This window comes from Callorhinus ursinus, unplaced genomic scaffold (genome assembly GCF_003265705.2).
Source record: "Callorhinus ursinus isolate GAN/ISIS: 27379988/994484 unplaced genomic scaffold, GSC_fseal_2.0 scaffold14, whole genome shotgun sequence".
NCBI lineage: Eukaryota > Metazoa > Chordata > Mammalia > Carnivora > Otariidae > Callorhinus > Callorhinus ursinus.
The window spans coordinates 33597918-33620809 of NW_027397076.1; the positions used below are offsets into that span (position 1 = coordinate 33597918).

Sequence of the window (22892 nt, forward strand, 5' to 3'; positions counted from 1 at the left end):
AAAGAAGATGCTGCCAGTTTCTACTGTGGTAACTAATCAAAGATCTGAAGATCTTCTTGATGTCAGTTTAATGAAGCAGCCTAAATAACTGTCAATAAAAATTTGGAAATGGGTTGCCTCCAGATAATCTTCTCATTGTTTACTAAGTCACCTTGCTTTATTAAATTTTTCATGGGAAAAGTCATAATTCACAGTACACTAAGAGTTGACAAGAAAAGAGTATCTTGTGCTTAGTTTATTTAGACAATACTGAAGACCTTATTTACACAGAGTGTGCATTTTCTGTTAATTTAGGAAATATTTTTTGTATCAGTTATTAGAAGAATGGCAATAGGTGAGAGTATTTTTTAGCATTGTCATACTTCTTATTGATATTGATATAAATTTTTTAAATTTACAAATATAGCCAAAGTTTATTAATGGGGTAAGTCAGTGCTCTTACTGGGTTCAAAATATTTTTTTTTTTACTTCATGAGTTAGAAACTGTAAAGCAAAATACTTAGAATGTAGTATGTATTTTAATATTTACCTAGAGTTGGGTTCTGTCATTTCCCATGTGACACTTACTGCAAAGACAGAGGGAGGGCGTGTGGGTGGCTCAGTCGGTAGAGCGTCTGACTCTTGATTTTGGCTTAGGTCAAAATCTCAGGGTCATGAGATTGAGCCCTGTGTCAGGCTCCACTCTCAGCGAAGAGTCTGCTTCTCTTCCTCTCCCTCTGCTCCTCCTCCCTGCCTGCCCCCCCCCCCCGCATTCTCTCTCTCTCTTTCTCAAATAAAGAAAGAAAGAAAGAACTAGATGAGGTAATTTTCATGCATTTCAAGTCAATGTGAAGATTAGTAGATAGCCACAAAAGTTAACTTGGGGACTTTATTCATTTTACTGAAGTTAGCCTAGGGATGGAGTCTTACATAGATTAGATTTGAAGTCATCTCTTACGTCAGTTTTCAGTTGACAAATCTAGTATCTAGAAGTTAAGTGATTAACTCATGGTAATATAGCTAGTTATGGCCAAGTTCACAAGATGATAATAACCTGACTTCTAGATGTCCCACTTCTTCTTTGCTTATGGTTCCTCTTGTCCTCTGCCACCATACAACTTCTCTAATCCATTAAAACCTACTTCCTTGAAATAATTTTTAAATCCAAGAGATCACTGTATTTCCTTCAAAAACGTTACTCTTGGGGCGCCTGGGTGGCTGAGTCCTTGAGAGTTTGCCTTCAGCTCAGGTCATGATCCTGGGGTCCTGGGATCAAGCCCCACATCGGGCTCCGTGCTCAGTGGGGAGCCTGCTTCTCCCTCTTCCTCTCCCCCTGCTTGTGTTCCCTCTCTTGCTGTGTCTCTGTCAAATAAATAAAATCTTTAAAAAAATAAAAACATTACTCTTGCAGATGTTGGTAAATGTTGTACAAACATTCAGATATATTGGGGAGAAACCTAAATTAGTGAGTCAAATAGATTTCTTTACTGATTGAATTTTATAGAGTCTTTAATATCCTATTAAATATCCTACTGTGGCTTTTTAAGAGAGGGCTGTAATTTTCAGTATTTCCCAATCTTATTTGATCATGGACCTCTTTTGACAAGTGCCTAATGGACCAGTATGTTACAGAATATATTTTGATATCATATCTAAAATGAAACCTATAATTCTATGTATGTGTATGTATGTATATGAGAAAGAGATTGTTTTCAGATGTCAAGTTTTATAACTCTTAAAGAACTTTTTTTTACAAGAAAGTATAGATTTTGTGGGAAAATTTCAGAGACATGGTAATTCCATTTGTTGTTCTCTGTTTTTAATTAGATTTAATTAGATTATGGGGTTTGTTTAATTTGGGAGATAGAATAAATTCATTTTTGAAGAGGAGTTACTCGTGTGGGTATAAAAGAATAGACTGTGTGATGCTAGAGACATGACCAAAGCAGTATGGTTATACATGTGAACACAGTCTCAAGACTCAAAGTATTTCAAAGACATTTAAGTTGAAGCAGAGGTGTTTTTGTTTTGTTTTGTTTTTGTTTTTCTTAAGTATTAGTAATCCATGTGTGCATAGGCATAATTTCAAACAGAGGTTTTGTTTTGTTTCAGGTATCTTTTAAATATACCAGGACCACTTGACATTCCAGCCCGTTTATGTAAAGGGAATTTTGATGATGAGATGTTTAACTACCAAGTTCCTTATTTGTGGCTGATTTACTGGTGAGACATTATGTACTGTGGAAAGAAGTACTGCATATTAGACTTGCATTTGTTACTTGTTACTGAATTATACTGTATTAAAACTAATTTGATGTTAAAGTCATTGAAGCAAAATTGAAGGGATGCTAAGGTTATTATAGAAGAATACATTATTATAGAAGAAACCTCAAAAGAAGGATTCCATTGTAATAATATCTGTAATGTTTAAAATAATACTTTGTCATTCCTTTACCTAATTGAATTGAGCTGTAGACATACAATGTTTTCCTTCATTTTTTAAACAGCCTTTGTCATCCTCTTCAATCAAGTATTAAAGAGACAGTGGAGGCATATGAGGCAGCATTAGGGGTGGCCATGAGATCTGATATAGTGCAGAAGATTTGGATGGAGTAAGTTTAGTTCCTCTTAATAAGAATGGGATTTGGAATAAAGGGATATGGTGGGGAAAGGGGTGATCACCTTTCTGAGTGAGAAAAACACTGCCTTAATTATTCTAAATTATAATATTTTTCTTTTGGCAGTTATCTTGTCTTTGCCAATAATAGAGCTGCTGGATCCAGAAACAAAGTCCAAGAATTCAAATTTTTTACTGATTTAGTGAATAGATGTTTGGTTACAGTCCCTGCCCGATACCCCATTCCTTTTAGCAGTGCTGATTACTGGTCCAACTATGAATTCCATAATAGGGTAAGAACTTAAAACTTTTCTTCTTTAGATATTTGCAAAAGAAGGGGACTTAAAAAATGACAGCAAAACTCTTGTTTTATATCAAGAGAGCTTTTCTTAGGTCCACTTTTGTAGCATTTACTGTTCCTCACCATGTTTTCTACTATGACTTAAATCTAGGAACAGAGCCCTTTTAAGTTAAAGTAAAATGTGCATATTGATATATTTAAGAAAATTTAGCATTGAAGTACAATTGAAGTGATGTTATGGTTTAAGACATATTAAAGAAGAACGATCGAAAAAAGTAATTATAATAATATCTGTAATGCTTTGCATGATAAGTTGGAAATTTTACTCAATGAAAAATTCCATAATGTACATTGTAGATACTTTTTTTGGTTACTATTTTGTCAAGTGAATATTAGCTATACATAGGGCATAAGAAAGCTGAAATTACATGCTGTTTAGAATTTTAATAGTAGAATATGACTAATGATATATTTATAAGGTTATTTTCTTACAGGAAAGGAAGCACAGGTTTGGTTTAGTTTATTTTCAGAGACCCCTTTCGTTTAGTGCAATGTAGGCTAAAAGGTCCTGTTAAAACTCCATGTAGACTAAAACATATATGTATTTTATTTTATTTTTTGGTGGGATGGTTTTGTTGCTAATCAGGATAACCAATTACTATGCTTTGTACTTCTATGCCATTCTTTATCCCAGGATCTCAAACCACTTTATGGACATTAAGTCATTTACACACAGGCATTCCATGAGCAAGATGTGGCAGGTATTATTAGTCCTATGACTTGCCCAGCTATACAGCAAGTAAAGGTAGACTCAGGAATGTAAACCCGGACTCCTGGCTCCTTGTCAGTGTTCTCAGTCCATGGCTGTCATCACTAGATCATATTTCCTAATTCATATTTGGAAAATCACTAATATAATTAATGGTAGGAACTGTAACTCACAGCATCATACATTATTATAATTTATACATTCATGTCTTAAAGACCATTTTGGTTTTCTCATTAAAACACATAGGTAATTGGATTTCACATTTTGTTGCATTCATTTTCCCCCCCTCAACCTTTACAGGTTATTTTCTTTTATTTGAGCTGTGTTCCAAAGACTCAGCATTCCAAAACCTTGGAACGGTTTTGCTCAATTATGCCAACTAATTCTGGACTTGCACTGAGGTAAGAAAAAATAAAATTATTTTTGGTCTCAGCCCAATAGCTCTTCATATAAAATTATTCTTTAAAAACTTGATAAGAGTTGTCTGTTCTTTAGCATTTTCTCATTGATACATACTACTTCAGTTTCAGAGTTGTTAAGCAATATACAGCTAATTCATGTAAAAGTCAGTATAAAAATCTGGTTACTTCAGAAAACTACAGGTTATAAGGGGCCTATGATTCAAGTAAAGTTATCTGCATTCCCTAAGCACACACCATCTGTCCTTAGCACATGCATTATAAGCAGTAAGCATGTTTTACATAGCAAAGGACTATTACTTAAAAGGTTTGTAAAGTGTTAATGGAGATAGCAGCTAACTATATATATTTTGGTTACTGTGATTTGTTTTCATGTAGGTCAGTCATTCTCAAGTATTATCATGCATCAGAGTCTCCTGGGATGCTCATTTAAAATACAGATTCCTGGGGGCATCTGGTTGGCTCAGTTGGTAGAGCTTGTGACTCTTGATCCTCAGAGGTCAAGAGTTCAGGCCCTACATTGGGCGTGGAGCCTGCTTTAAAAATCAGTTAACTAAATAAAATATAGATTCCTGAGCTTGAGCCCTCAAATACATTTGAGAAACACTTATCTAGGGATTTCATACATTGAATTAGAGGGAGACTTTTGAGCATTTCTTTGTAGTTTCTCTGCTCTGACAGAGTAAACTTATTCTCACCCTCAAGAATTGTGCATTTTAATTCAAAATGGTACCGTCCATGCTAATGCTTTGGCTTCTGCTTGTGCAGTCACTCCCACTGCATCAGTTGTGTCTTAGGTTTCTAAGTTTGTTTTGTGGATCATAAGGTACCTAAAATATTTATCAAATACTTCCTTGTGTTTTAAATTATTTCCATTCCATTTGGCATGTATGTGGGAAAATGGTATGAGACTGAAAAAAATTTAAAGGCTTAAGGTTATGATAAAAATAGTGTTTCATAATAAAAATTCTTAGTAAGCATTCCAGTCTGCAGAAGCTAATACAGAAATTTCTATTATAAAGCATCACCTCTGGGGAGCCTGAGTGGCTCAGTCAGTTAAGCATCTACCTTTGGCTCAGGTCATGATCCCAGGGTCCTGGGATTGAACCCTATGTCGGGGGCTCCCTGCTCAGCAGGGAGTCTGCTTCTCCCTCTCCCTCTGCCCTTCCCCCAGCTCGTGCTCTCACGTGCTCTCTCTCTCTCTCAAATAAAATCTTTAAAAAAAAATAAAGCATCACCTTTGGTAAAACATGAAAAACAGAAAATGTCATATTTTGACTAGTATCTGTTAGGCTAGGCATTTAGGAATACAGGTAGTTTGATTGTTGGTTTTGATGGTAGAGCTCCACTTCTGTGTTTTGATAGTTATTTCCTTGTGGTCATTCTTTTTTTTTTTTTTTCCAGAATAGAGAACTTAATAATTAGTCACTGTACTTACATTTTAACCCAAGAAACATTCATATTTCATCCACTCTGTTTAATAAAGAAAGAAAAATACAAGGAAATTATATTAATATATCAAGTTATTTTCTAAAATTTGGGAGAGGGAGCTCATGGAGTGAGTGCTTTAATAAGAATACGTAGACCTATTTTAGTCTGTTGAATGTGGCATGGGCCTTGACTGGGGGGCATCTTACTAGTTTGCCTATTCCTGTCCCAGGGCAGTTTTTGTAAGAGGCATTTACAATCACTTGCTGAATAGCCTTGAGGGAATTTAACTGATCAAAAATTATACCTCATCAAACATTCTGCTCATAGAGCACATTTGGTGTTCCCTACACTTGCAGTGCTTTGTTCATTTTCCTGAATGTACTTTGCAGGCTACTTCAACATGAATGGGAAGAAAGCAATGTTCAGATTCTGAAACTTCAAGCCAAGATGTTTACATATAATATTCCAACATGCCTGGCCACCTGGAAAATGTAATGCAGCAATCATGTACATGTTTTTATAGCTATTGCTTTTATTTGTAAGGTTTGCTCCAGACAGGTAAATCTGAAATGACATCTTTTTTTTTTTCTTGGACAGAGCTCTAATTTAGATTTATTTTTGGCACTTGCTGAGCTTTTCTACTGAGAGTAAGGGTGTGCTCATTAACAATTGCTTCTAAAACTAGAATGGATGGAGTTTTAATTTTTTTTGAAGCAGCACATTTAGATAATAGTACTGTTATCAAACAAATCTGTTATACACATTTTAAGCCCATTTTTTTTTAATGTGGGGTTTTCCCCCTCTTAGAGTCTTATGTCTTCTTTCTTTTAAAGGTATTATTAGTGCCAGGTGTTTTTACTAGTAATTATGAGTATTTTTCACAAACGTTATTTGTGTTCAAAACACTGGTCTGTTTAATTCTTGTAAAGTTGATAAAAATTGTTGAATTTTTCTTTTCACTATAGGTTACCCTCCTTGGAAGTTTAGCCTGTTACTTTCAGGAAGTTTTGTACTCAGATTCCCACAGTCAGTATTCTGCCAGTGGTAGTATCTCATTTCGTTCAAAGATATATAAATTTTTCTTCTCCCTTTTCTATATTCCTTTTTTTTTTCTTAGAGCCATTGCTGCTGAGATTGTTCTAAAGGGACAAAGAGAGGTAAGTTATGATTGATTTATCAGTTGGGTCACTTTGTTTTTAAGCTGTACAGCCCCTTTTGTTGACTTCTCAGTTTAAAAGGATTAAAACATAAACGTTTACGTGCTAAGAGCTCTGAATGTTTGGAAACTTGAAAACCCAGTGTAACCATTTTGTGTATTATGAGGTCCCAGTGAAATAATTAGGATTATAAATGTGTTTTTCATCATGTTTCCTGATGGAATTGTGTGTATATCTATCTTATAGGTCCACCGTTTATATCAGAGAGCCTTACAGAAGTTACCTCTTTGTGCATCACTGTGGAAAGATGTAATGCTTTTTATCTTTTATTTCATCTTGAAGTTTTCCTATAAATTTTCTGCATGTGCCATATCCATTGATGTGGTGATGCTCAAAATCTAGCTAAGTCTTACTTCTGTGCTTCCCTGTCTTTTACAGCAACTCTTGTTTGAAGCATCAGAAGGAGGTAAAACTGATAACCTGAGAAAACTAGTTTCCAAGTGCCAAGAGATTGGAGTCAGCCTAAATGAGCTCTTAAATTTAAACAGTTACAAAACAGAAAGCAAGAATCACTGAACACTGGGTGCAGTCAGTTCTAAGTCCTTATAATAATTGCCAAAATTATTTGAATGATCCTTCAAGATTAGGCTGATCCCTGGCTAAGGTCTGCGTAAGGCAGACAAGCATTACTGATCATATCAAGTCCCCTACAATATCCTATCCTCAAAACCGGAAGCAATGAACATGACCCTCTTCGGTTGGATAAATGAACTTCCTGTTTGGCCTACTTCTGGGCCCTGCCAGATACTCATAACATCATGTACGTAAGTATAGTTCCTCAAAGTGACTGACATTTATTTTAATTTTGCTTTGTTTTTGTTTTTATTTTTTACTTTTCCCCCTTTCTTTACGTTGTGCTATTCCTGATTCACTTGACACTCTCTGATGCCTGAGAGATTCTTGTTTGGGATTTAATTTCCAGGGCTGTGTTTACAAGTAAAATGCAGGCAGTCCCTTTTAGTTCTTCTTCTTTAAACCTTTTGAGATTCTTCATTTCAGGATTTAAAACTTAAGCAGTCCATCTTAAGGAAAGTGTAACTGCCATGGCCACAAGTCTGCTAGTTGCACTTGAATGCTCTAACAGGGTTGTTTATTGCCCTTTCTACGTTCTGGACTCCTTGCCGAGACTGTTTAACTTGAAGATTAAAGAAACTATTGCAAATGCCAGTGCATCAGAACCTAAGAGTGGTCAAATATTATGTGCAATTTTTTTGTAAAGAAATTTTAATTTATAATAAAGTTTAACAGTTTAAAGAACAGTTAATATTCGAACTGCTTTGTATTGAAATACTACTTTGTAGTATTAAAATTGTTTATAAACAAAATATTTTTAATATAAGTTAACTTTTTAAAAAATGTTGCTGTCTTTATTCACTTTTCACACTGTGGTGGGAAAGGGTTGAAGTAGGAGATACGGATTTTCCCCGTACCTATATCCTAACCTGCTTTCCTGTAAAAACAGTTTAGTGACTTTTTGATTCACAAAATAGGTTCCCCTTCTGTTTTGAGGACAGTGAACACATAGGTTTGCATTACCATTAAATTCCTCATTCTCAAGACCCAGTGTTGAGAAAGTATCTCCCAACTGTAGTTTGAATGATTTGCTTAGTGACAGGCTGTCTTATGTTGAATATTAGTATGACCAAATATAAAGAAGACCTTGCATTTTTTTTTTCCAGTCTATAGTCGGTGGTTTGCACCTGGTAGAAAATTGGTTAATGACACACACACACACACACACACACACACACACACACACACACCACACACTTTCACAAATCTGGTTTTATAGGCACAATTCAATCTAACTGTTGGAGACAGAGCAGTAGCCCCCATGAAATAGTAGGCAAATTTGTACATCTGTACATTTGTATAAAGCTTAGTATACAAAGCTTATATAATGCTTACTCAAAACCATGTTTTGAGGCCCCACTATGGGCCTACCAGATGATGCATATTTGGCTAGTAGGTGCTGTTGGGTGAGGTCAGGAATGAAACCCACTTGTGTAGTGTTTTTCATTAAATCAAAAAGAGGCTGATTGATTTTTCTCTAAAACCAAAGAAATTTGGGTAGAAGATCATATTCTTCCATTTTTATGCATTTAGCTATTTAACCTTGAAAGCTTTTCTTGCTCTATTATTTGAAAACCGTTGTTAGGTGCTTAGAAAAATTTTTCCAGTCTGTTACCTCATAGTGTAACAGTTTCGATGTTAATAGCTTAAGTGTCTCAATAGTGTTTTTTGAGACAGTGCTAAGTTTTGAACTTCTGTATATTCTTTCTTTTTTTAAGATTTTATTTATTTATTTGACAGACACAGTGAGAGAGGGAGCACAAGCAGGGGGAGTGGGAGAGGGAGAAGCAGGCTTCCCACGGAGCAGGGAGCCCGATGCGGGGCTCCATCCCAGGACCCTGGAATCATGACCTGAGCCGAAGGCAGACGCTTAACGACTGAGCCACCCAGATGCCCTGAACTTCTGTATATTCTTAAACTTACCATTTGTTGTATTAACAATTGATCGGCAGTAACTTTTACATCTTTTTTAAAAAAGAATACTTTGGGCACCTGGGTGGCTTAGTCGGTTAAGCGTCTGCCTTCAGCTCAGGTCATGATCCCAGGGTCCTGGGATTGAGCCTTGTGTTGGGCTCCCTGCTCAATGGGGAGTCTGCTTCTCCCTCTCCCTCTGTTCCTACCCCCTGCTTGTGGTCTCTCTCTCTGTCTCTCTCTAAAAAAGAAAAAGAAAAGTATACTTTGGGGTGCCTGGGTGGCTCAGTCAGTTGAGTGACCAAGACTCTTGATTTTGGCTTGGGTCATGATCTCAAGGTCATGAGATCAAACTCCCCCAGTGTCAGGCTCTGCACTGGGCTAAGAGCCTGCTTACTATTTTCTCTCCCTCTCCCTTTGCCCCTCTCCCCCTAACTCTCTCTCCCTGAGGGGGGAAAAATGTTTTGGTGCATCAGCTCCAAGGTCCAGCCGTGCAGTCTATACACTATAACAACTCCAGGGGTCACCATCATATATTGTGCTTAGTTAGTCATGCAGGCAGAGGACCTAGCATATGTAGCTGTTTCCTTTTTGATCAGTTGTCATACTGCTATTTAAAATCAAGAAACTTGGGGCGCCTGACTGGCTGTCAGTAGAGCATGTGACTCTTGATCGCAGGTTTGTGAGTTCAAGCCCCACATTGGGGGTGGGGTTTACTTAAGAAAAATAAAAAAATAAAGTATTTTAAATAAAATCAAGCTATTTTATAGAAATTTTATTGCTTTTATTTTTTTTAAGATTTTATTTATTTTTTGATAGAGGGAGACACAGCGAGAGAGGGAACACAAGCAGGGGGAGTGGGAGAGGGAGAAGAAGGCTTCCCACCAAGCAAGGAGCCCAATGCAGGGCTCGATCCCAGGACCCTGGGATCATGACCTGAGCCAAAGGCAGACGCTTAACCACTGAGCCACTCAGACGCCCCAGAAATTTTATTGCTTTTAAGATACCCTCTTAGTCACCCTTCCTGTCATTTTACAAATTTAACCTCAAAAAAAAAAAGCACTGCTTACAGGTGAGGTATATGTATATGTTTTGGTCACCCTTCCATATTCATTTTTACCTGTTTTTTTAATTAGGTGCTTTCAGCATAAAATAATTAGAATATTAAAACTTGGGGTTAAAGTTGATAAAGTTACTGTGGTAGGGTAAATACGCTATTTCACATGCTGTATGACTTAAAGTCTTTGGGCAGAGAAGTGGCACATAGCGAGGCAAGGTCAGTCATTGGGAACTGCAGTTCTTTGTACTCCTTTACTCCCACCAGGGGGTGGAATACAAAAGAGGCATTTTTAGGCTTTGGGGTTTTATCTCTGATAAAGGAAGTGGTGTGGCAGATTGCGGTGTATTTTTATGTGTTTTCCTTCATTTTAGAGAACAGCCTAATATTTCTATTTGCCTTTTAACGGAAAATGGACCTTGTAACATTGTTGTCACTGGATTATCTAAGGCGGTTTGCTTTCAATTAAAGGGCATATAAACCTACATCATAAAGCAAGCAAGAATCTCCAGGTGCAACATCTAAGAGCTAAAGGCTCTAAGCAGACAAGCAAAAGGTGATTAAGACTGACAACAAATGTGGAGAGACTTTATTGAAGATTGTAGTTCAAATATTTATTTTTCAAGGTTGAAAAAGTAGGAACATGTGGCTGTAATACAAAGCAGGGCCAATATTCTTGCTTAAAGCTGTCATGTGTTCACAGATAAGTCATAATTTCCTTAGTCTGTTTTCAGATCTGTGCCTTAACATTAGTGTGAGGGAAGAATGGGGAAATACAATTTTAGTAACCTTTTAGGTTTGGGTATTATGCCTGCAAAAGTATCATTGCCCCTCAGTACAAATTAACAGTAATTATACAGAGCATTTTGGAATAAGAAGTGTTCAAGTAAAGGCAGACTTCCAAGGAACATTCTTGACATTGTTTCTTTTTTTGTCCACCTCACAGTTTCACAGTTGGGTCTATATCTTTGTCTTTCCGAGCTGTGGTACTTAACGTAGGTGGTAGAGCTGAGCTGGAAAAGAGGTTTTTTTTTTTAGGGCTGTATTCCATTTACCACCAAAAAGCCCCCTCACTTTCTGCAGGTATTCTTCAGTTGTGCATTTATTATTTTGGGGGCCAGTGGACAGCCATGTAAGGACATGCTGGCCTGCCTTCATTACCATGGCCCACCCCCATTCACATAGCCTTCTCTAATAGTTATGCTATACATTGTAAGTACTACTTGATTGAGGTGTCTGCAATAAATGTGAAAAGAGTTTTTCATTTTTTTTTCTCTGACATCTTTGAGGTAAATAATAGGAAGCTGTGTCTGTCCTTCATGATAGTAAAATGGATGTAGAATTTGTCTCCTCTCTTCATTTGATCTTCACAAGAGGGACCACACAAGTTTTCAGAGACCCCACAGAACAGAATCACATTTTTTTTTCGTTTCAGAATCAATTTGAGGGGCCCCTGGGTGGCTCAGTTGGTTAAGTGTCTGCCTTCTGCTCAGGCCATGATCTCAGTGTCCTGGGATCGAGCCTCACATCGGGCTCTTTGCTCAGCGGGGAGTTTGCTTCTCCCTCTCACTCTACCTCTGTGTTCTCCTCCTGCTCCCCCCCCAAAATAAATAAAATCTTAAAATCAATTTGAGCTTTGTGTTAGATATACAAAGATGAAAAAAGGCCACTGAACCTAACAGAAGAGTATGCCAAGGGGGCTTTTTTTTTTTTTTTTTTAAGATTTTAACATGAGAGCATGGTGGAGGAGGCGGAGCAGAGGGAGAAGCAGGCTCCCCCTGAGCAGGGAGCCCGACATGGGACTCAGTCCCAGGACCCTGAGATCATGACCTGAGACCGACTGAGCCACCCAGGTGCCCCCCCGCCCAAGGAAGTATTTCAAAAGGGCACCAAGTTTGGGCTGGGAAAGTTTGGGAAAGTCTTCCTGGATTCACGAAGTGAATTATCGTCAAAGTCATAAAATAGGAAAAGTTAAGGCCAATATTTTTTGAAAATTACATGCTACTTATACCTGAGTATTCTAGAAGGGTTTGCACGTTTAGAAACGTGCATTTTTTAAAGACTTTATTTATTTGAAGAGTACTAGCAGGGGGAGCAGCAGAGGGAGAGGGAGAAGCCGACTCCTTGCTGAGCAAGGAGCCCGATGTGGGGCTCCATCCCAGGACCCTGGGATCATGACCTGAGCCAAAGGCAGATGCTTAACTGAGCCACCCAGGTGCCCAAAAACCTGTGCATTTTTTTAAAACTTCCTAAAAAGCTGCTTTGACTTTGTACTAATTTATTCACAACTGGCTTTTAGACATGACAACAGGTAGGACGTGTAAAACTGCATACCAGCCGCATCTGTCCATCTTGGGGCATGTTGTGCTTCCAAATCTACATGAACATGCTGAATAGAAGTCAGTTTTATCAGGCCCAATCTAAATAGGCTTGATGCGGAGAGTCTGATTGGAATTAGAACTGCTGCAACTGGTTTCCTTTTTTCTTTTTTTTTCCCCTAACTCCTTCAGTAATGCATGAATGAAATGCCACTCTGAACATTTACTATTATCTGTAGATGCTGCAGAGCCCTGTTTCAATCCCAGTCAAGGCTACAAAGTTCTGTTCCATGATTCTCTTTAAGACTTACGGCTAATAACTACCTGGAGATAGCCAAGCTTTCAATATTTTAAACTGATTTTTCCAAATGACACATTTTAGCCCGACAAATGTTTCCGTCAGTGTGGAACTCAGTAATGCCAGGAACGAAATAGTTCAGCTGGGGAGCAAAAAATTTTACATGAGCTTAGAAGGAATATGTGCTTCCAGGTTTTCATCAAAGAAAGCAGAAGATCCGCAATATCTGAGGCAAATTTGATCTTAAGTGATGTGACTTTGCTGTGAGTGCTGGTGGGCCGGAATTTTTTCCTCAGTTTAAAAGTACAACTTACTGCATAGAAGACAGCAAATAGAATATTAAGAATGTGTGAGTCAGTTGTATCACAAACACCATAGAATAAGAAATATTTTATGGAAGATGTTAATAAATTTGGGGGGCCACCCAAAATAGAAATGAATGGGACTCTTCAAAGGGCCATCTTCTATGAATTAAGTAAAAGCCTAAATCGAACAAGAAAATTGCACATCTGTTCTAAAAGAAAATACTGCACTTGCCTGTAACTTGCTAATTTAAAAACTTCAAGATTATCAACTTTAGCCAAAATCAAAGGTGGGTTTACAATATTGTTTAGTCAGTCAAGCAAATTAAATCTTGCAAATGTTCCTACCTAGTGATGTAAGTATTACGAAAGAGAATGATAGCCAGTAGCCTAAGGGAGCTGAACCAATTAGGAAGAGTGATAGAGGACTGGTGAGCTGTCTGCGTTAATGGAGGTAATCAGGACATCTGTTGCCAAGGCCAAAACAAACACTCAACTTAGCACATCATACACTCAAAATTATGAGACTGCCTGTGGATAGATTTGGCATTTCATGCTGGTCGAAATGGAGCTACAAAGAAATAGTTTCAGGAGTATGAACCAATGTGAGTAATGAAAAAAGCATGTATCTAAAAGATCTGGATGTGATTTAGCTCCACCATTAACTAGCTGTGTAATCATGACAGCTTATTTCATTGCTTCTTGTCTGTTTCCACATATACAAAATATGAAAATATGTGCATTTACCTCAGGAGTGTTGAGAGATCATATAGTAGAGCTTATCTTTTAAAAATAAGTAGTATTTTGAGTTTGGGATCATTATCCAAAATTTTGAAGGCAAAGAGATACTACAAAATAAATTTGCTTTTGGGGGGGAATAATTTCATTACTGTCCGTTGGAGCAATGACCATACAAATATTCAAGCATGAGTTAGCTGCTATCTCTAAGAAACACAATAGAAAGCACTACCATTTAAATTTAGTGGTGTTACTGCCCGAAATAACAGGTAAAACTATCCATTAGCAGATAGTCTTCAGGTTAAGTCAGAAGAGATCAATATAAAGATCCTGTCTGTTATCCGTTCTGAGGTTTCTCAGCATGCTAGGTTGGCTTTTTTTGGTGACGTAATGGAAGATACAGACTACTTCATTCAGGATCCTGTTTTCACTTCTTGATGGGCGTAGAAAGAGTATTCTTTGCTAATTTAAGTATAGAGAGTTAGCCGATAATCCTAGCCACCTTCCACTTTTTATTGGAGTTACCTATGAAGGGCATGGCACTAGTGACCAATTTCAGCTTACTTGCAGGCCAGGAGTGATAAAATGATCTAATCAGGCAAGAGTCTGCATGATCCCCAAGTTGGAAGACAGCCCTCCAGGAACATACTTTAAAGAGAAGGGAATTGTTTTTTTTCTTTAACCATAATTTTACTCTCTACTGAACCCAATCCTGGTGGAAGCTCTGGTCCCAGTGGTAGAAAGAGAAAAAAATCAGAGACTGTATAACAGAGGGTAATTGGTAGCATTCACTTCTGGCTATTGGTTAATGTGGTACTAAGTAAAAGCAGTGTGATGTAGTAAGGGGGGAATAAAAAGTATGAGTCAAAGTAGCCAAGAATAAAATCCAGGGCTTTCACTATGTTGCAAATGAGTCTTTTATGTCAGGACTGACAAAAATGAAAATAGCAGTGGCTTAAACAAGGTAGAAGTTTCTTAAGTAAAAATCCAAGTAAGGAGACAGGCTGACTGGTATGGCACTCCATGGCTATAGAGTCTTAGGCACCTTCCGTCTTGTTGCTCTGTCCTGTGTGACTTCCGTTCTCAAGAGGGCTGCCGCATATAATTCTGCTGTTCATTTCCTGCACGTGGCCAAAAGGCTGAAATATTAAGCGTTGGAGTTAAGCCCATGATCAGCTTACCAAGCATCCTAGGGCACTGGCAGAGTGAGCCTGGAGGAAGGAGGACCTTCTTCTAATTCACACAAAGGGACCAGCTGGACCCCAAGTTCTATGTCAAGGTGGTCCTTTTTCTAAACTCTGCAGCAGCACTCTGGGTGGTGGTCTTCATTCAAGATGGCTTTTCCAGTCCCAGCCCTTTTGTTCACATTACATTTAGCAGGGAAGAAGAATAAGGAAAACAAACTTCCTCTCTTAAGAGTACTTCCCAGAAGCTGAACGTAACCACATCTGCTTCTGTCTCATTGTTTAGAACATAGACTCTTGGCCACTTCAAGGGAGGCTGGGATACATATTTGGGGACAGCTGAGCATCTCTGCCACACCACCATGAAAGAGTAAACAGACTATAGGATGAGGTTAGTGACTTTCTAATGGCAAAAACTGTCTAGTGGCAAACCACTAAAATCCCTTCCAGTTCTATAGTCCTACTCTATAAATCTCTATAGTTTGGTATAGAAAAGCAGAAAATGCATTTCCCCGAGTTGGCTGGTCAATGTAGGTTCAGGGATGGGCATTCAATAAGCACTAACACTTAACTGAGGCCTTACTCTGTTAAGTGCTTGAGGTTTATGAACTTATTTAAATTCTCACAACAACCCTATGAAATATTGTTATAATCCCCATTTTGCAGATGACAGAGTCAAGAGAAGCTAAGTAACTAAGTCACCAACACAGTAAATGACAAACCCAGGAAGTTAGCTCCTGAGTGCATGCCCTTAACTGGCAACTGAAAGTGTAATGTGAATTTAGTTGGTCCACTGAGAAGCAGTCTTGGAGCCTTTGAGGGAATTATTGAGAAGATCTTTCTTTTTTTACCAAGCTAGTAGAATGTAAGCCTGGAGCTATGATAGCTACCTCACCACAGCACTTGGAAGCCCCACTGGGAGTGAGGCCTAAGAGGAAGTCAGAGCTGAGGGTGGAAAGAGCTATTCGTGGTGGCTACAGGATTCACTGTGCCTGAAACCAGATACCCCTGGATTTTTCAGGTATTTTAAAATTTTCATTCTCATCAACCACCAAACTTCCTTCCCCCCAATTCCCCACACCTTTTTAAAATGAGCTTCTGAGATTCAGTAGAAGTTCTTGTCCTCTGACAACACAGTAGGTTAACCGAATTCAGCTGAGCACCTGTGGACCTGTGCCTGAAGAACATAAGTAGCATCACTAAGACACTGAACACAGAAAATAGAATAAGTTCACAGCCACATGAATAAAGCAACTTAAGTAGTAACTTTATGTTGAAGTTGAGGGGTCTGGAAGAATGGATAGCCAGAGAGTTGCATAGAGATGTAGGGACTAAGGCTGAGAAGAGAGACTCTTCAGAGAGAAAAGTACGGCTTAGTGCTTAAAATCTCGGTACTCTGAATTCAACACCGGGCTATGTGACCTTGGGAAAGTTCACTTAACTCCTCTAGGCCGACATTTCTTCATTTGTGAGATGAGATTAATACTAGTATTGATCTTACTTGGCTCATAAGGATAATAAGATCATACATAATAAGATCATACAGGTTAAGAGCTTAGAACAGTGCCTAGAACACGAAATACTCAATAGTATTTGCTAGCCAGGGCAGATATGAGGTTACAGAGGCAGTTTGAGGAAGAAGTTTCAGCAATGCGGGGTAGGGCAGCGGTTCAGCATAATGAGAAGGATTGTGTGTATGTGTGGGGGGGTGGTCCTAATTACTTGATAAAACTTCCCGAGAGTAAGGAAGACCTGAAGAACAAAATTGGGACAAAGAAAGGGGAATAACCAAGTAAATTACTATTATCTATATTATTATTGTCAAGTTAGTTTGGACCTATATTTATTTGGCAAAATGAAGTTCTAATGAAGGCTTGGAAACAAAATGGTGCTGATGGATGGGGATGCCACTTGCAAAGGGATGAAAAAAAAAGCATGGCTTTTTTCAGTTGAGGATTCCCTAGCATGGGGAATGTACTAAAGAGATTACAATAATCCTTAGTGTGCTTCTAGATCTTCAGCATCAGGAACATCTGGGAACTTGTTAGAAATGCAGGATCTCAGGCCCCACCCCAGAGATACTGAACTAGAATCTGTATTTTAATAAGATCCCAGGGTGATTTTATGTACATTAACATTTGAGAAGCACTGCTCTAGGGTAGAGAGAAATTCATGGGTTTTTATTTTTTGAAATACAAAAGAAGAAGAAATGTAGTCCAAAATCACTGGAGAATCTATTTAAATATCTGGAATATAGTGGCCACGAGTTGCATAGTTTCCTTCAGGCTCTGTCTTATTATGAGGTGTGTACCTACCAGGTTTCAGAAAACAGTACTAACCACGGATGCGGATCGTCATCATTACTCTTTTCTAAAACGTGCTAAGGAATAATTCTGGCTCCTCAAATTTTAAATCTTTAAGTGCTCTGGAAGTTTAAGTGAATGTTAGATAATTCCTAGTTTATTCACAGGAACATTGTACTCGTGATGTGTTGCTGTGGAACAAACTACCCCCAAACTAAGCAGTTTGTAACAACAAACTTTTGTATCATGGTGTCTCTGGGTCAGGAATCCATCAGGGCTTAGCTGGGTGGTTAGGTGGTTTGGCTCAGGGTCTCGTAAGAAGTTGAATCGAGCTGTTGGCTAGGGCTTCAGTCAGTCATCTGAGGCCTAACTAGAGCTGAAGGATCTACTTCCAAGCTTGTTCACATAGTTGTTTGTGAGCCTAGGTTTCTCACCACTTGAAAGTCTCCACAGACTGCATGAGTGGCTTCATGGCATGGCAGCTGGCTTCCCCAGCGTGAGTGAGCCAGGGGAGAGAGAGAGACGCACAGAGACAGAGACACAGAGAGACGGCACCAAAACATGGAAGTTGCAGTCTTTTATAACCTAACATAGGAGATGACATGCCATCACTTCTGCCATATGCTATTGGTCCCACAGACCAACCTTGGTACAGTACGGGAGGGGATTACCCAAGGGTGTGAATATCAGTAGGTGAAGATCATTGAGGGGCCATCTTGGAGCCTGGCTACTACAGTGGTGGAGGAAGTTCTTCCCGATGAGCAGTGAAACCCATCACTAGCTCCAGGTATGGCTTGTACATCCTCTTCAGTCTTCATGGAGAGGAGGCAGCCCAGATGATAGATGACTTACAGCTCTCACACCCATGTTTGAACTACTTCAAGAGCTACTGATCCAAGCACAAATGGATTTTAGTCCCAAATGGATGGGGAAAATGGGAATATGGAAGCAAAGAACACCTATTCAGTCGAGACAGCCTTCACATTCCAAAAAATCTGGACGCAGAGTGGTCCCAGCAGTTCTTTAATTCATAATTGTATCAAAAACTGGGGAGGGATGTTTTATCTGAAAATAGTCAAACTGATTGCTCCAAAGAGGCCATACTCGTCATGCATAATGATCTTCCCACATCGAAGGTTGGCCTTTTTGATCTAGAGCCAAAGAAGCAGTGAACGATGAGTATAACCAAATGGAGAAACTTCTACAACTCCTCTTATCAGCCGGCCAGCAGATAAGAAAAAAAATTCTATCACTTTGGTATCATTTCCCTTAAAATGAGACTGCATCCTTTTGCTTCAGGTAATGCCACCTGTGTGTTAATCAGATCTGTGCATCTTTCTGCAATCTACATTGGACCAAGCTTATGATTAACCCAACTTACTTTACATCCCATCGTCCACAAACTATTAAAATTGAAAAAAAATTGTATAGAGGAGCTATTGTCCATCTCCAGTAAATTTTGGCGAGGATACATGCCTCTAGCCACACGAGACAAATATTTAAACTTTATTTCTCATTACAAAGGTATTCAGAAGAAAAATGGGATATTCCAGAGATTGTAGCAGGCAAAATCAGCTACACAATCTTTTTCTAATTATTATAACAAAGCAACACATCAAGAATTCTCATTTTTCCATTGGAAAATAAAAGTTATGTTAATCAGAAACAATGACATTTGGTCTACTTTAGATCAAAGTCCCCTCCAAACCCCAGAGGGCCAATTCTGCTCTTGTTAAGACAAAAGCATTGAGTAAAAAAAAAAAAAAAAATGAGAGTATTTTTTTTCTTCTTCTTTGTGGACCATTTCCTTATTGTGACTTCCAATAAACCTCTCAATGGTTAGCAAGTTTTGACCAAAATGTCAAGCAAGATCTTTTTCTACTATGGAGTGGAGATTTAAACTTTGAGGACTTAATCAGGTATCAGATAAACATGAACTGCAAATCCCTCCAATGAAAACAACTTTTCCAATAATTAATATAGCTTTGTGCCCCATTTTACTCTTGATTTTTACAGTTAATTAGAAAATAAACTTTATTGACAGATGCAGTATACTGTGGGTATTTTATTAACCCCATTATATAGTGAGTAGTCTGAAAAGGGAAGTGAAGAAACTTGCCCACTCTTAAGCATTATAGCTGGGATTTGTACCCAGGCCACCTGGCTTCAGAATCTGAATGCTCAATCACTTTGTTATATTCCTCCTCTACGTGACCACTCAGTGCATGTTTACTAAATAATTAAGTTCATGTGTACTATACAAATTCTTTGTAGACAAATGTTAAACAAAGGATGAAGATGTTTATAGAGTTTTATAAATATTTCTCTTAGTGCTTTAGCCAACATTTTCACTCGTTTTTCTTTAATTTGAAATAAATTTTCTCCTGTCTGCCTCTATACTCCCCCTTTCTCTACACTTGGGGTAGCTACGTTTCTTTCCCTTTTGTCTCCTGTTCTCCATTGCCCTAGCAGTGATAGTTCAATTCCCGCTAAAGACCTAGCTCCTGTGGGCAGCAGAGTGTGGTGGTTCTCACACGTGAGCCTGTGCGCCTGCATCAGAATCACCTGGAAAGCCAGTTAAAACACAGATTGATGGACTCCAGAGTTTCTCGTTCCCTAGGTCTGGAGTGAGGCCTGAGAATACTAATTTCTAAGTTCCTAGCGACCACACTTTGAAAATTACTAGTGCAGCTATTCAAAGAAATACCTCTGAGACCCACCTTTACTATTTTTAGGCAAGTGATCAAACCTTTGTTTGGTTAAAACTTTGTGGGGCGCCTGGCTGGCTCAGCCGGTAGAAGCATGTGACTCTGGATCTCAGGGTTGTAGGTTCAAGCCCCACATTGAGTGTTGATTACTTATAAAATTAAAAAAAAACAAAACCAACAATTTTGTACTACAGCTTCCTCACCTATAAAATGGGGATGACAAGGCCCATCTCATAGGCTTATCTCCTAATTAAATGAGGTACGTAAAAGTATGTAACACTTTACCTAACACTAAAGAATAAAGCTTTATTCTTTAGTGTTAGAAATATATCTAACAACTAGCCTCATTAGTAAAACAATGTATTAAAACAATGTTTTATTATCTTCAACACCAAATACCTATCTAAATATATCAATTACTATTTATAAAAAGAGCTTTCAAACACTCCCCAGAATATTCTTTTAAGTATGTCAGTGAAGTAACTTGTTATTTGAACATTGTTTTAATCATTATAAAGCACTGATTACTGTAAGTCTTCTTGATCCTGTTGTGGTATTGATAAGAACCGGTAGGTTTGTATCAAATAAAGGCATATTCACTAAGGACTGGGCAGACACAATTAACAAGGTCATTTTAAGTTAATAAAAATCTCCCAATGTGAAAAAAAAAAAGTACCTAACACTGCCTGGCATAATCAAGCCTCCAAAAACAGTTAACTATTATTACAAGCTGGCTTTTCCAGACATACTTACCCTTAAAATACATTTAATACTCAAATAATAGCTATTAGAAATTTAAAAAAAAAGGTATTTCTTGATAATTACTTCTCAGTAGGGAAGTTTCTTCTTCTGTCATGATCCTGGCCTCCCAGCCTACTTTTCTCAGGGGGCTAGGAGAGAGAAATCTTACTGGAAAGTCCAGGAGAGGCATCGGGCCGGCTTGTGTAATCTTCTTCCTCTCTTCTTTAAAATTCGGAACTAGCCTGTCCACAGGAACCATCAGTTCTGCTGCTCCGTGAAGTAACAACAGAAAACCTGATCTCCCTGTGGGGAGGCGGTGGTCGCGCAGCGCTGCCCGTGTCTGGGAAAAGAATACGGCTAATTCTAGAAAGCTCACTTGCTGAGATTTTTAAGACACATTCTGCAATGTTAAGTTTATTATTTAAAAAAAAAGTGACAGATTGATCCATATCTGCTTTATTTTTTTCTTATTTCTCACTTCCTTAGAACTCAGGCGAGAGAAAGGATGCCACTCCTTGGAGCTCTTCGAATGCAGTATGAGGGCTGAGGCTTTAGCTACGTAGTGTTTTGACCTTGGCAGATTACTGAGGTTCATCGAGTCTGCGTCCACAGACGAGTACATGTTTTTTACGCAGGCTCCACGGATGTTAAGCAAGTGTGGGGCATTTGAAGGCTGAGAAAAGACGGGGCTTTTCGGAGATCATGGCGTCGCAGAGCCTTGTGGAGATCTCGTATCCGGTTCCCAGCGGCCCAGGCAGTATTTCCAGAAGCTGTGCTTCGCGAAGGTGGAACAAAACTGCCCAGATACGCAGCTGATACCCTCTCCTGAGGGGACAGCCACACACAGGCTTGTGGATCACAGCCCTACTGGTGAAGCTGAAAGTACTGAGTTAAAAGAAGAGAAATGGTGAAGGCTGGGGCTGGGGCTGGGGTTTAGTTGGGGAGAGCTTGTTTGTGAGGGACAGTATCAATAAAAAAACCCCTTCAAACTAGCTCAATGAAAAAGAAGGTTAATTGAGAGGATACTACAACTTCATGGACATCTAATAACAGGACAAAAAGCACAGCCAGGCCACCCAGGGAATGGAACTTTCTAGAAAGTCAATCTTTCATGGGGCTGCGGGCCACTCTAGTCCTTTCTGCTTTCCAAAATTTTAACCTTATACATTGTTTTGGCTTCTTGGGGTGTCAATGCTAGCCAAAATTCTGTTTTTTGTTTTTTGTTTTTTAAGATTTTATTTATTTGACAGAGAGAGAGCCCAAGTAGGGAGAGCAACATGCAGGAGAAGCAGACTCCCCACTGAGCAGGGAGTCCTGTGCGGTGCTCCATCCCAGGACCCTGGGATCATGACCTGAGCCGAAGGCAGATGCTTAACTGACTGAGCCACGCAGGTGCCCCCAAAATTCTGTTTGCTCTTTCAGTTCAAGCACCCATCCCATCATCATCTGACTTAGTTAGACTGTCTTAATGTCCTAATTCCAAATCCTTTGGAAAGAGCATCTGATTGATCTGTCTTTGAGTGAAGGAGAATGTGATAGGGGTGGTGGCTGGGAAGCAATTACAAACACGATGTAGGCATGAGCTGGACAAGTACCTCCAATCTGTCTCCCTTACTAAGGAAAATCAAAATTAGTCACATCTACAGAACAGGCCAATCAAGAGCCCCCAGACTCTTCTAAAAGATCCATGCCCATGACTGCCTGAGAGGGAGGTAACTCTGGCTGGTTCCTTAAGCACTGATGGTCAGGGTTTTGAACATGTGACCCTGACTTCTCCTTATCCCTACCACGATTAATTGGATCAGAAAGGGTTATACGACCCAGAGGCAGCCTGTCCATCATCTGGGTAGTGATCTCTGAGATTGACTAGCCTCCAAAGCTCTGCTGCACAGGGACAATAGTGATCAATCAACTTCCTTCCCTTCTAGAATTGGAGTGGAAAACACAGAATGAGCCAAGGCAAGGATAGCAAGTGAGAGTCGCTCTCAAAGTGAGTTCTAAAGTGAGACCTGGGGGGGATGGTGGG

The 22892-nt window shown here is 38.9% G+C and overlaps 1 protein-coding gene across 2 annotated transcripts in view; it reads left to right on the forward strand.

The window, feature by feature from the left end:
* ZFC3H1 (zinc finger C3H1-type containing) overlaps positions 1-21494 on the forward strand; it is a 64873-nt gene extending 43379 nt beyond the window's left edge. The window contains exons 28-36 of one of the 2 annotated variants that reach the window (XR_003210335.2): positions 2092-2202; positions 2487-2591; positions 2724-2889; positions 3967-4067; positions 5906-6007; positions 6634-6673; positions 6920-6982; positions 7112-7493; positions 21353-21494. Coding sequence is in view for 1 of the 2 variants with exons in the window: in XM_025882697.2 (XP_025738482.1) it covers positions 2092-2202; positions 2487-2591; positions 2724-2889; positions 3967-4067; positions 5906-6007; positions 6634-6673; positions 6920-6982; positions 7112-7249 (826 nt within the window). In the remaining variant the exon portion in view is untranslated. Of the gene's footprint in view, positions 1-2091; positions 2203-2486; positions 2592-2723; positions 2890-3966; positions 4068-5905; positions 6008-6633; positions 6674-6919; positions 6983-7111; positions 7993-21352 lie in introns of those variants that run through there. The other variant, XM_025882697.2, reaches the window with a different exon arrangement.
* The last annotated feature ends 1398 nt before the right edge of the window (positions 21495-22892 follow it).